Source organism: Pelophylax lessonae (genome assembly GCF_965119305.1).
Source record: "Pelophylax lessonae genome assembly, chromosome: 1".
Taxonomy (NCBI): Eukaryota; Metazoa; Chordata; class Amphibia; order Anura; family Ranidae; genus Pelophylax; species Pelophylax lessonae.
This window is the reverse complement of record NC_138768.1, coordinates 455,591,448-455,605,715: the sequence shown is the minus strand read 5'-3', so window position 1 is coordinate 455,605,715 and position 14,268 is coordinate 455,591,448. Positions and strand designations below refer to the sequence as shown.

The following is a 14,268-nucleotide window of genomic DNA, read 5'->3' as shown; positions in this document are numbered from 1 at the left end:
AAAAACTGTTTTGTCTATAGTTCTACTTTAAGTACCCTACTTTAAGTACCACGAATGTGGTTTAGTGTAGTGTGATATCTGCATGACATGGCACACAGGGGGACTATTGTCAAAAAGCAGTGGGGATATCCTGTGAACAGAGGACACTTTGAGACTGTGTGCCTCTCTAATTTCCCTTGCCTGTGTCATTTGTGCAGCACGCCAATAGGACACAGAAAGCAGCTCTTCTTTCAGGAATCTCCATCCTACTAACGTGTCACATCTGTTCTACATACTCATGCCTCTACAGGGGCAGTCTGGAATTCCAATCATGGTTGAGCCTGTGCTTCCGCTTGCCGTCGCACATTCAGTGACGTCTATGTGCCAGTGTGCAGTTCGTGTCATGGTGATGGAACGTAGAGCGCGGTGGGCTTTTGCGACGCTTCCGGCTGCAGTGTACGAGTGGCGGTGATCTGAAGTGAGTGGTCGTGGTTGGTGCAGGCCGTAGTCCTCGCCATGGAGGTTCCTATCCCCCCAGAGGGTGAGCGCTGCCATTTCATTCCTCTTTGTGCTGTGTAGTTTGAGCTTGGCTTCGTTTGGTCGTCTAAAGAGCGCCATGCTGGCAGGCTTAGTGAAGGGGTAATGAATGCATAGAAAGAGCTCTGCTCTGGGCTAACTGCCTGCTATGGAGATTCCTATTAATCTGTACAGTGGCTGCAGGAGTGCTGGATTGGAGGGTTCCATTAATGCTACAAATTGGCATTACTGTATTTTCACTGTGGGTTTAAATGGAGTATTTGGTGTGTATGTAGGTGTGTATATATATCTGTGGGTGTGTGTGTGTATGTATATATATATATATATATATATATATATATATATATATAATTACACACACACACATGCTGGTGATCAAAGGAAAGCATTTGTAACCCCCCCCCCCAAAAAAAAGAAAAATTGGATCCTAATACTGAAAAGCAGTGCTTGTGCTGTGTAATTTGGCCCCCTGTATCTGCCCCCCCCCTCCTGTAAACTGACCACAGTTTATCATGGCTGCTGAGCCCTGACACTGTGGTCAGTTTATGTGCCTCTGTCTCCCCCCTGCCTGTCAGCTCTGTGTCGGGGCCCCCCCTGCTGAAATAACTGTGTAATGTACATGCTAACCGCTCTGTTAGAAAACATCCTATACTGCGATGTCTGTGTTTTGTTTAAAATATGCCCAATACTACCTTATTTCACAGCGCCGCTCGGCACTCACTTAACGCCTCAGGCCCCCTCCTCCCCGCCGGCCCTCGCCTCAGGCCCCCTCCTCCCCGCCGGCCCTTGCCTCAGGCCCCCTCCTCCCCACCGGCCCTCGCTTCAGGCCCCCTCCTCCCCGGACGATGTCTTGGCCTGGTAGTAATAGGCATATTTTTTACAAAGCACAGACACTGGGGCATATACTGTTTTCTAACAGAGGGGATTGCATGTACTTTACATAGTGGCTTAACAACCACTTTAAAGAACAATTTATGAACACTTGATTTTTCAGAAATAACGAATTATTCATTGCTGAACATTTGATGGAATTTTTGTTGTGGCTATACAATGCTAATAGAACAGTGTTTTTCAAAATCACTAAGATACTTTAACAAAAATAAACTTTATTTTGTAGAAAACACAATGATCAGAATTTTATAGAACTAAAATGTCTGAAGGTAACAACAATGAACAATTAGAGCCCATTCAGACTAGCGCGACACGACTTTGGGGGGTGACCTGTGAAGTCGTGTGCACCGCGACTCCGGTGCGACTTGCAGAGACTTCACATAATGGAAGTCTATGCAAGTCGATCCGAGGTCGCCCCAAAGTAGTACAGGACCCTTTTTCTAAGTCGGAGCGACTTGTGTCGCTCCTATTAGAATGGGTCCTGTACTACTCAATGGACCGCGACCGAGCGCGACTTGTCAGGCTGACAAGTCGCGCTAGTCTGAATGGGCTCTTAGTAGGAAGTATACAGGCCCTTGTTTTGAATGACTTCAGCACCTCTGCGGCCACAGGGCATCGCTAATCTCTCACACTGCTCTGGTGTGATTTTGTTCCACTCATCTTCTAGTCTTTCACAGTTCAGTGACTGTATTGGGTTTCTTGGCCAAAACTTTGTCGCCAAAGATTTTCCAGAGGTTTTCTATTGGGATTAGATCAGGACTCTAGGCTGGCCATTTCATTATTCCAATGTTTTCAACTTCAAGGAACTGCTTTACCGTTTTGTTGTGTGACAGGGCATTGTCGTGCATGAAAATTGCTGGCTGATTGGGTGATGAATGCAGGGAAGGAACCGCATGTTGTGAAAGAAGGTTCTAACAAACATTTGCATTCACTCTGCCATGTAGCTGTATAAGAGGCTCAACTCCTGCTGCAGAAAACATCCCTCAAAACATGACTCTTCCCCCCTTTCACTGACTTTTTACACACTTTGGGTTCGGTCTATCCCCAGTTTGACAACGAACATATGTTTCCATTGGACCCCAAATTAATTAAACTTGATTTCATCACTAAAGTGAACTTTGGACCAGTTCCCCTCTGTCCACACAACATGCTCCTCAGCAAATGTTAGTCTAGACTTTTTTGATTTTTTTTTTTTTTTGTTCTGCTAATGAGAGGTTTGGTCACTGCAGAGTGGGCTTTCAGTCCAGATTCTCCTAAACAGTGAGACACTGTATGACGAGACACACCCTTAATCAGTTCAGTGCTGAACTGGCGAGCAATCGCAGCTGCAGTGTTGACCCCATTGCCCATTGAGATTCTCTGCATTATCCTTTCCTTTCTTACATTTGTCTTTCGAGGACGACCAGCCTTCTTGGGGGACTTGAATGAGTTTGTGATGACGTAAAGATGCAATATTCTAGAAATTACAGATTTGGAACTACAAACTTTTCTTGCTGGACAACCTGAGGGCTGCCAGAGGGTTTCAGTCACTTTAGAACGGCTCACCATCTTGCAATGTCAGTGAAAACTGGAAAGTTAGGCTGCAAGTTAACCACTTGCCAACTGCCCGCCGCAAATATATGGCAGGCTGGCTCGGCTGCTCGAATCACTGTACTCCTGCCGCTCCTCAGGAGCGAGCGTGGGGTCGCGCCATGATTCGCGAGAGGGGAAGCCTATCTGCGGGCCGGGGGACACCATCGCGGTTGGGCACCCGCGATCACTCCCCAGAAAGACAGAACGGCGGTCTGCCGTTGTTCTGTCAGCAATCAACACAGGGCTCCTGTGTTCCTACTATTTAGGAACACGGTCCCTGCGTTGATACCATAAGCCCATCCCCTTCAAAGTTAGAAAACACCCCCTAGGCATACATTTAACCCTTTGGTCGCCCCTGGTGTTAACCCCTTTTCTGCTATTGACATTACAGTATCAGTGCATCTTTTTTGCACTGATTACTGTAGTCATGTCACTGGTCCCCCCAAAACTGTTAAAAATGTCAGGGGTCTGATCTGTCCGCCGCAATGTCACAGTCCCCCTAAAAATTGCTGATCACCGCCAATACTAGTAAAAAAAAAAAAATTAAATAACAATGACATAAATCTTTCCCCTAGTTTGTAGACGCAATAACTTTTGCGCAAGCCAATCAATATACACTTATTGGGATTTTTTAACCACAAATATGTGGCAGAATACAAATTGACCTAAAATGATGACAAAATTAGATTTATATATTTTATTTTATTGGGAATGTTATATAGCGGAAAGTAAAAAATAAAAAGTATATATTTTTTTTTGCAAAATTGGTGCTCTTTTTTGTTTATAGCACAAAAAAATATCGCAGAGGTGATCAAATGCCACCAAAAAGCGCTATTTGTGGGGGCAAAAAAGGACATAAATTTTATTTGGGTACAGCGTCACACGACCGCGCAATTGTCAGTAAAAGTAACAGTGCTGAATCGCAAAAAATGGCCTGGTCATTAAGGGAATAAAGCCTTCCAGGCCTTAAATGGTAAATAGGGCTTGTCAGATAATTAAAGAAATTAGCACACAGTTTCACGATAACACCAAAAACTGGAAGGTATCTGAAAGTGTTCTCTAATTTTGATCAATATTGTTTTTCAAATCCCATTGAAGTTTTTTTTATTCTGTTTCAAAACATATGTAATTCTTGAAATATGCTTAACAAAACTGCTCTTTTACTCCTGTTTAGATAATTTAAAATAGGACTAAGCAGTGACCTTGAAAATTGTAGGTTCTCTCATTTTGATCTCCTGTGTGTGTGTGTGTGTGTGTATGTACAGTATCTCACAAAAGTGAGTACACCCCTCACATTTTTGTAAGGGCCCTTTCACACGGGCGTTCCATATGTCCGCAAATCATCCTATTTTTTTGCGGATGATTTACGGACATAATGAATGTCTATGGCTTTGCGGATGTCAGCGGATGACCATCCGCTGACATCCGATTTTCTTCCTTTCAGCTCTGTTCCATTTTTTTGGAACGGAACAGAACCCTATTTTTCCTCCGTTAAAAAAAACGGAAAGGAAGCAAAATCGGATGTCAGCGGTGTCAATGCCCATAGACATACATTATGTCCGTATATCATCCGCAAACAGATGGGATGATATGCGGACATACGGAGCGAATGGCAGAAGTGTCATCCGCTCCGTGAAAAAAAAAAAAAAAGGGAGCGGAGCCAAAAAACTGAACGGCCGTGTGAAAGAGCCCTAAATATTTTGATTATATCTTTTCATGTGACAACACTGAAGAAATGACACTTTGCTACAATGTAAAGTAGTGAGTGTGCAGCTTGCATAAAAGTTTCAATTTGCTGTCCCTTCAAAATTACTCAACACAGCCATTATTGTCTAAACCAATGGCAACAAAAGTGAGTACACCCCTAAGATGCAATGTCCAAATTGGGCCCTATAGCCATTTTCTGTACCCGGTGTCATGTGACTCGTTAGTGTTACAAGGTCTCAGGTGTGAATGGGGAGCAGGTGCGTTAAATTTGGTGTTATTGCTCTCTCTCTCTCTCATACTGGTCACTGGAAGTTCAACATGGCACCTCATGGCAAAGACCTCTTGAGGACCTGAAAAAAAAGAATTCTTGCTCTACATAGATGGCCTAGGCTATAAGAAGATTGCAAAGACTTTGAAACTGTGTTGCAGCAGGGTGGACAAGACCATACAGTGGTTTTAACAGGACAGGTTCCTCTCAGAACGGGCATCGCCATGGTCGACCAAAGGAGTTGAGTGCACGTGCTCAGCGTCATATTCAGAGGTTGTCTTTGGGAAATAGACATATGAGTGCTGCCAGCATTGCTGCAGAGGTTGAAGGGGTGTGGGGCAGCCTGTCAGTGCTCAGACCATACGCCGCACACTGCATCAAATTAGTCTGCATGGCTGTTGTACCAGAAGGAAGCCTCTTCTAAAGATGATGCGCAAGAAAGCCTATAAACCGTTTGCTGAGGACAAGCAGCCTAAGGACATGGATTACTGGAACCATGCCCTGTGGTCTGATGAGACCAAGATAAACCTACTTGGTTCAGATGGTGTCAAGTGTGTGTGGTGGCAACCAGGTGAGGAGTACAAAGACAAGTGTGTCTTGCCTACAGCCAAGCATGGTGGTGGGAGTGTCATGGTCTGGGAGTGCTGACAGCACTGGGGAGCTACAGTAGACCTTAATGGCTGTGTGTGAGTTTTTTGTGAGGGGACAGCAAATTGACACTGTTATACAAGCTTTACATTGTAGAAAAGTGTAATTTCTTCAGTGTTACATGAAAAGATATAATAAAAATATTTACAAAAATGTGAGGGGTGTACTCGCTTTTGTGGGATAGTGTGTGTGTGTATGTATGTATGTATATGTGTGTATATGGTATGTATGTGTGTGTGTGTATATATATATAATAGTCCATATAGTTTTTATGTTCATATTTGTCCATAGTCTTGCTGCTTCCTCACCAGCAAAGGATATAGCTTGCAAATAACAAGAGAAAGAAAAGTGGAAGTACATAGGACTAGTGTCAGTGTCAGTTCACAACACATGCCGTGCTTTTTTTTTTCTGCATTAAAAAAAGCATGGAAAGTAGGTTATATGGGCTCCAATGGCATAGTTCACACCAGCACAGTTCCAGAAAAAAAGTATAACATGCTGCTTTTTTCTGCACAGAACTGTACTGGAATGTGGTAAAAAGTATCCAAAATGCACCCGACCCCAGTACAGTAAAAGAAAAACACAGCGAATTCATCAAAAAATGTTAAAAACGTGCGGGGAGAAACGCACCTGGAATGGATCTGGAGGACGTTTTTGTGGCGTGAAGTCTTTTTATTAGGCTGGGTTTACACATATGTGGCCACGATTTCAGTGCGGAGTTCAGTGCGGTTCTATTCACCCGTTCAGGTGCAAATTTTTACTTGAAATCGGACCTGAACCGGACCCAAAAACGCACAGGACTCTTTGTAAAACCCCACCGCGGCCGCTCCGCACATGTGTGAACCGGCTCATCCGATTTGCGTATATGTGAACTGAGCCTTAAAAGCAAACGGACAACACTAAAAATAATTGTACACACGTGTAGAAGATCATAGGATCGCTTTCAATAGATATATTCTGTAGCCTCATGTTGTCACTGGAGCCAGCAATGCAATTTTCAGTGCTGTTTTATATACCAGATGCACCAGATTGTGATGGCAGGAGTTGTGATAAGGAACCAGGCATTAACTGCAGTGATTTTTTTTTTTTTTCCAACAGACCAGGAGCTTCGGAATGTTATTGACAAACTAGCGCAATTTGTGGCTAGAAATGGACCCGAATTTGAGAACATGACAATGGAGAAGCAAAAAGAAAACCCAAAGTTCTCATTCCTGTTTGGAGGAGAATTCTACAACTACTACAAATATAAACTTGTCATGGAGCAGCAGCAACGTATGTAAAACGTTTTATTTATAACCTTTCATTTTTTTTTTTTTTTATTTCCTTCAGTTATATTTCTTTGATCTTCTCCCAAACAGTTTTTTTCAGACAGTTACAAAACAGTTACACTGAAATTCATCTACTTTAACCTTTCTCAATATGTGTTGTTGCAAGCATTGTACAGTTTTCACTTAGTTGCACTGTACATTAATTGTTCACTCTTTTTTGCATAATTACCTGATTTAATAAACTAATGGATATATTTTACATTTATGTAGCCACATATAGAGACTGAGAACATGTTTAAAAGGCATTTCTGACCAACTTCCTCCCCAGTGGACTCTGTCTAGATGTAATGACACATTGCAACTCAGGATTATACATTTTTCTGTTTTTTGTTTTCTTCTCTTGTATTCAGTTATTTGCAAACAAGCCCAGGACATAGAGCCCAAGCCTCAGATTACCACAGTTCCCCCTCCAGCATTGACTTTGCCCCCTACACTGGTTCCACCTCCTCAAGGTGCACCTTCTATAGAGGATCTTGTACAGCAAAGCCAGTGGAATGTGCAGCAGCAAGAACAGCAGCTACTCAACATAAGACAGGTATTAGTATAGCTCCCCCCCCATATAATATTTTTGATTTGCCACTGCATGTTAGAACTAGAAGATTTATAACCTAAATACTCAAATATGCAGATTTGAGACCTTTTAACATTTTCTGTGTCTCAGGAGCAAATAACCGCTGCGGTTGCACATGCCATTGAACAACAGATGCAGAAACAGCGTGAAGAAACCCATCTGGACATGACTGAGTTTGATAATTTGCTGCAACCAATCATTGACACATGTACCAAGGATGCAATATCGGTAAGTTATGCTCTTTTTCTCATTGCTCATTTGGGATACAACAGACCTCAAATTTAAAGGTTTCTCTTCCCCTTTAGAAATTACCTTTGCACAAAAAAGCTCAAAAGATCACCTATCTTAATTCCATTATTTCTAATGTAACCTATGAGTTATGGTTTAGCAACTTATTAAGATAGGAGTGTTGGTAATGGGCAGTTTTAGTTGATCTTCTGAACCAGGCAACCAGAATCATTTGTGGATGTATGTGTTTGGCCTTACTATTGACCGCAATGACTCCCTTTTAGGAGGAACTAAGCAGTAGCGTTTGTTTAATAAATGAACCAGAGCGTGTGTAACTAATACAGGCTTCATAAATTATGTTAACAGGCAGGGAAGAACTGGATGTTCAGCAATGCCAAATCTCCTCAGCATTGTGACCTTATGGCTGGGCACCTGCGCAATCGGATTACAGCTGAAGGAGCACACTTTGAATTACGTCTGCATTTGATTTACTTGACTAATGATGTTCTTCATCACTGGTAAGTAGTGCCAGTCTTGGTTATTGGTACTTTATCCTTTGGGCACACCACAGCTGTTTTGCGTTGTGGTTTTTTGAAATTGTTTAGCCACCTGTGTATAGTTTTTGTACATATCACAATATTAGTAATTTTCTAGGCAGCAACAATTAGCTGCATGTTGATGATGAAAGTACCACTAGGCATGTATGGTGGGTACCTGCACAGATCTCCAGCCTGCTTCTTAGACCAGAGTAAGAGCCATAGGCATCAATCCGCAGGACTGACTGTAGAAAGGTGGAACTATTACAGAAATATATCAAAGTATTGTCTGCAAGGGAAATTGTTTTTTCCTGCATGGTGCTGACATTCGACCCTTGCCAAGACTCTTGGGTCTTGGGTAAAGATGACAAAGGGGTTTCAGAGCCAATGCAAATCCATGGTGATACCTAGTTTCTTTGTAAACTGTAAATGGTGCTGTCATAGAATAATAATGGGTATGAATGCTATGGGTTCAAAAAAAATGGGTTGTACCTTAGATTTATAATTATGACCAAACAGAAAATTGCATGGTGCTGCCTAGAGCTATTCTCACTTGAAGGAATCTGATGCTTCTTTGATATCTAAGGAGGAAACCACCCCTATTCCACCAGCTGAGTGGGTCACCCTAAGATTGCTAAACAAATGTCTTAAATGTCTGTTCCTTTTCCCCGGAATAAAACTTGACTCATGTTCCAGAGTTGTAAAAATCTTCTTCAAACGATTTGTTACTATTTTTAATCAGTGTCTTGGCATCTAGTAGTCTAGTAGTCTTCAGCTCTGTTTGAGTTCAGAGGAAAAGGACAAGGGTCAAACTCTATAGTATCTATGTATGTTTATAGTTTGCTAGTGTTGTATCCTGTCTTGGGTAGCTCGATGTGCAGGTATTTCCTTTTGCTCCTGACACTGAATGGGAGATTTATGTAAACCTGCTGCTTTATACTGAAAAAAATATATTCCTTATATAGTTGTATTTATTTATTTTGCTTCCAGTCAGAGAAAGCAAGCGCGTGAACTTCTGGCAGCTCTTCAGAAAGTAGTGGTTCCTATTTACTGTACCAGTTTCCTAGCGGTGGAAGAAGACAAGCAGCAGAAGATTGCACGTGTAAGTTTTTCAGTACCCAAGCTGTCACAGTAATAGTGCTCGTTTACAACTCCCCCCTGTGCTAAGTTGTAAGTTATGACAAAAAGCAGGACTTGGTCCAACTTTGGGCCCCCGACTCTTAAGCACAAGAATGCTATCACTGTCCATGAATTGTGTTCAGACAAAGCCTCTGATTGGCTGGTTGGGCAGAGCGAGTTAAGCTGGTCATAGATGGATCTAATCTCGGCTGGTTCAGCAGAGACCTGTTCTATGGGCAGGCTGGTTGTACCCAAGTCGGATTTTTTAACGTGGTTTTACTACTGGTGGCTATAGCTGCTAGCGGTAGTTGTGTTCTGCTGGCCGAGAAGGCATAATATCGCTGACTGCTGATGAGGGAATCAAGAGATTTTCTTTACTTCCACCTAAGAAAATAACATAATCTCTGATCTTGCTTTAATCAACTGCTTAGTCTGAACACACATCCTGGTTTAGAAACACTTTCATGTAAACACCCAATAGTAGCTAGACTTGGGACACGAAGTCAGATCAAACCAGGGCCAGGCGTTTACTCAGTATAAAACTTTTTTTAAAGGACAGCTTACAACTTAGCACAATGGGGGTATTAAGGGCAAACAGGGTTCCCAAAAGACTTTAGCTCTGCTTTAAAGTAAGCAGACAGAAACCACTTTGTCTATGAATCTTAATTTACTGTAATAGTGCGGCTTTACCTCTCAGTGATAGGTTTGCTCCTCGATGTTCACACGTATTCTTAAAGGGAAACTTTACTCAAAAATGACATTTTTCCTATTAATAGTATTGTTAAATATCTTTATCTTTGATATTCATTTTCTGGATAGCTGCTTGTGTAGCTTAGAAAGTCTTATCTAAACTAGACAATCAGCTTCTTCCTGTTCTTCACCGACAACGCTGTCTCCCTTTTATCTGAATTTGACAAGTCGTCTTTCACTTCCTGAAAAGGTTGTCGGTCTTTCTTAGACAGGCATGCCTAAACCTGCCCAGTCCCACCTCCAACCCTCCTATCCTTCACCATGATCTCTTCCGGTCTTCATAGCCTCATTTAGGCTAGCAGCTTGTCCTGTCCTTATGTGTGAGTAATGAGTTTAAGCTAGAGTGCGACTTTGATTCCACTTTACACTCTCTGGATCAAAGTTGCATCAAAGTAGTGCAGGTACCTTTTCAAAGTCGCTGATTTTTAAAGTTGCATAGATGGGAACTGGTTTCTCTATCGTTCATCGACAGACGCAGCTCCATCTTCTTTAGACAAATGGGTTATGCTCCTCGAATCAGAAATAGGCACTAGGCAGGAAAAAAGTTTAACCACGCCTACAGGGCTGTCCCTGCAGGCATAACCCCACTCACTCTATCTGCAAACATTTTTGTTTCTGCCTAGTTTTACGAATAGGACCTAGCTCCCTGCTGGGACTTCGGTCTTCGCTTTTAACAGGGAAACTTTTGTTAGTTGGTATTTTTTTTTTTACACAAGCTATTTCCTGACGGACCAAGATCCAGAGGAACTGCAAGCAACAGCCGGCTGTGGTTTCACACTGGATAATCTAGACCCTTAAGGTCTCCTAGCCTGGCCAGCGAGCGTGAGCAGGTTATAGTCCAGAACTAGGCCTTGTCACGACTGTGCCCCGACGGATGGGGATGAGCCTGCGAGTGGACCGTCTCGCTGGGACGTGACGACCTGGAACACCCTGAGTCGCAGCTTCCCCCTGGCTGACAGCATCCCCATCCCGGGTGGGAGGTCTTCTGTTTCGGTGTGGTGCCCACCTGGTATCATGGTATGGTGAGTAAATTGTCCCCCCAAAACCTCTGGCTTCCTCGGGGTGGACGTGGGCCCCTCCTTGGGATGGTCGAACCCCAGGGTTCTCTTCCATTCCCCCAGCCCCTCGAACAGTCACGGTGGTCTTTTGGCCCCATCCTACCCACATCCCCCCCCCCCCCCGGGTTTAGGTAGGAGCTAACTTTGCCACTTGCTCCAGTAAGGGGGGGATGGATGCGGTTGTTGCTGACAGGCTGTCCGAATCGCACCAGGGGTCTTTGAGCAAGTTCCCGGCCCCCTGGGGATTAGTGACTGGGGCAGGGAGGTCTTTTGGGCTCCCTGCGGCGGTTATAGGCTTGAGGGGAGAGCAGCTGTTTATCCGTGGGTCTGCGCTTCACGTGGCTGGATCAGGCCGAAAATTTAGGCCACGGCTTGCGGCCTACTAGTGGCTGTCTGGGTACCATGCCAGGCTGTCTGGGTACCATGCCAGGCTGTCTGGGTACCATGCCAGGCCGTCTGGGTACCATGCCAGGCCGTCCGAGTACCTTTTTTAAAGCTGACTGGTGGATGCCGACAGATCGCCTCACACGGCCAGATCGGGTCAAAAATTGAGGCCACGGCTTGCGGCCTACTTGTGGCTGTCCGGGTACCATGCTATGCTGTCCGAAGTACCTGACTGAGCTGACCGGCGGATGCCGATGGATTGCCTCACACGGCCGGATTGGGCCGAAAATTGAGGCCGCTGCTTGCTGCCTACTCCTGGCTGTCCAGGTACCATGTCAGGCTGTCCGAGCTCCTAACCGAGCTGTCCAAACTGCTGATCAAGCTGACGGCGGACCCGCGACCGGATTGGGCCCCAAATTTAGGGCGTGGCTTTGGGGCCTACTCAAGGCTGGCTGACCGAGCTGCTGACCAGGGTAATAGAGCAGCAGATGGGCATCCGCTCTTCTCCCCCCTCTTTTGTCATTTATGGTCTTTAGCCAGCGTCTCCTTGCAGGACTGCGGTCGGCGACATTCCCTGCTTGGTATGCCCCCAGGGTGAGCTTAGCATATAGCGACTCTAATGGGTTTGTGTCCACGCACTTCGGGTGCTCTGCAGTGAGGAAGCTTCCTTTTTTTTTACTGCGCATGCAAGGGCACTGGTGGATGTACTGATTGTATCGGTGCAGAAAATTTTAACATTGGGGGGGGGGGGGGAGCACGCAGATCCCCTTAAGACGGCAAGGGTACACCCTTTTTCCCGCCTACTGCGACAAAATTGTCGCGCATCAGTGGCGTTCTAAACGCAATAATGGTAACCACACTTGGTGTGACTAAAAAGCTGGTCTGTGGATCAGGCTTCTAAAAAAGCTCTACAGATCTCCCCTTTACAGGGGACCGCCTAATTGGGTCTATATTGGAATCCGCTAAGGCCGCGTCAACTTGTAATAGACGGGGCCCTTATTTTTCAGCACACAGGCGGCCCCTTCGTGACTTCGGCACACAGGAGCAAGGGGTGATTGTGACAGTTCCCTCTCGGGGAACGCTTTCAGGGAATTCTATTCAAACCTGTTTACTGTGCCCAGAAAAGAAGGCAAAGTATGTCAAATTCTGGACCTCAAGGTGAACCGAGATACAGAAGTTTCGAATGGAATCCATTCGAACGATAGTGGCGTCTCTACACCAAGGAGACTTTTTGGCCTCTATAGATGTCAACAACGCATATCTAGACATCCCCATCTATGCTGGACAACAGCGTTTTCTTCACTTCGCTGTAGGAGAGGAGCATTATCAATTTGTAGTGATACCCTTTGGTCTCTCCTCCACTCCCAGGGTCTTTACCAAGGTGCTGGCATTACTGCACCAACGGGGGATTTCGGTACTGGGGTACCTGGACGATCTCCTATTGAGGGCGGACTCGCATTCAGCCCTTTTGGGCGACTTGACGATCACTGTATGGACTTTGCAAGAGTTTGGTTGGAACATCAATTTCAAAAAATCTGCCCTGATAGCTTCATTAAGACTGGATTATCTGGGCCTGACTCTGGATTCCGCTTTGGCGAGGGTCTTTCTTCCTCCGGACAAGCTGCACAGGTTGCAGGGGGCGATCCATTTGCTGGTGGCAAGCAATCTGTCCTCTCTGCGGACTTGCATGCATGCCTTGGGTCTGATGGTGTCAGTTCCACACGAGACCCTTACAAAGGGAGATTCTCGTCAAATGGAACAAAGATCCAAAGTCCTAGGACGCTTTGATTTGGTTGAGTCACAAAGACTGCTCTTCTATGGTGGCTTCACTCGTTAGCACTATGCCAGGGCAAGTCCTTTCTTCCGCTGTATTGGACGGTGCTAACCACGGACGCCTGCCTGTCAGGCTGGGAAGGTTCTGCGCCCAGGGGTCCTGGACACTAGAAGAGTCCAAAACTCCCGATAAAATATTTTGAACCTCAGAGCGATGAAGCTTTGCCTGAGCCACTGGACAAATTGTTTGCAAGATTGTCCAGTCCGGATTCAATCGGACAATGCCATGGCCGTGGCTTACATCAATCACCATGGGGGCACCAAGTGTGTCTTGGGGGACACAGGATCCTGGATTTGGTGGAAAAGTTTGACGAAAAGTGTCGTCAGGTGTTGGATCAGGGGGAGTGGTCCCTACACCCAAAGGTGTTTCTCTTACGTCCTCCGACAGTCGCCGCCTCTTCATATTCGTCACTAATGGGGTTATTGACCTTTGCTCCGCAGGAGTAGCTAGGCAACAGAATATATTAATATCAAAGCTTTTAGCATATCCCACCCCCAGGGGGTGGTCCCCTCAGTCAATACCTTCCTGCATACCAACTCAGTTTCACATGCCTAGCTCAGGAGTACGCAGGCTGTTCCCGTGCTGGGGCTCTTAGTCTCAGCCACTTTTCTCTTTTTTGATTTTATTTGAAGTTTTTTCTCTTTCTTTTACTTAGCTGTTTATTTCCAGCATTAGTTAGTTCTTCTGATGAAGATGATCGTGCGGAGCTGGGTCTCAGTCTGGCCACCCTGGATCTCAGGGCCAGGGGCTTCCCAGCCTGCCATCGAGCGTTCAGCTTAGGTTTTGCCCTGGCACATTGAACGACCCATCCCTGTTCGCTGCAGGGATGCTATCGGTGAGGTGGCTACCTCACTGGAC

At 45.0% G+C, this 14,268-nt stretch overlaps 1 protein-coding gene across 1 annotated transcript in view; it reads left to right on the top strand.

The window, feature by feature from the left end:
* The first annotated feature begins 381 nt into the window (after nt 1–381).
* Nucleotides 382–14,268, top strand: part of CHERP (calcium homeostasis endoplasmic reticulum protein) — a 75,637-nt gene continuing 61,750 nt past the window's right edge. Inside the window, exons 1-6 of the mRNA XM_082243135.1 lie at nt 382–520; nt 6,701–6,874; nt 7,281–7,465; nt 7,592–7,729; nt 8,096–8,247; nt 9,256–9,367. Coding sequence (XP_082099261.1) covers nt 496–520; nt 6,701–6,874; nt 7,281–7,465; nt 7,592–7,729; nt 8,096–8,247; nt 9,256–9,367 — 786 coding nt within the window. The 5' untranslated portion in view covers nt 382–495. The remainder of the gene's footprint in view (nt 521–6,700; nt 6,875–7,280; nt 7,466–7,591; nt 7,730–8,095; nt 8,248–9,255; nt 9,368–14,268) is intronic.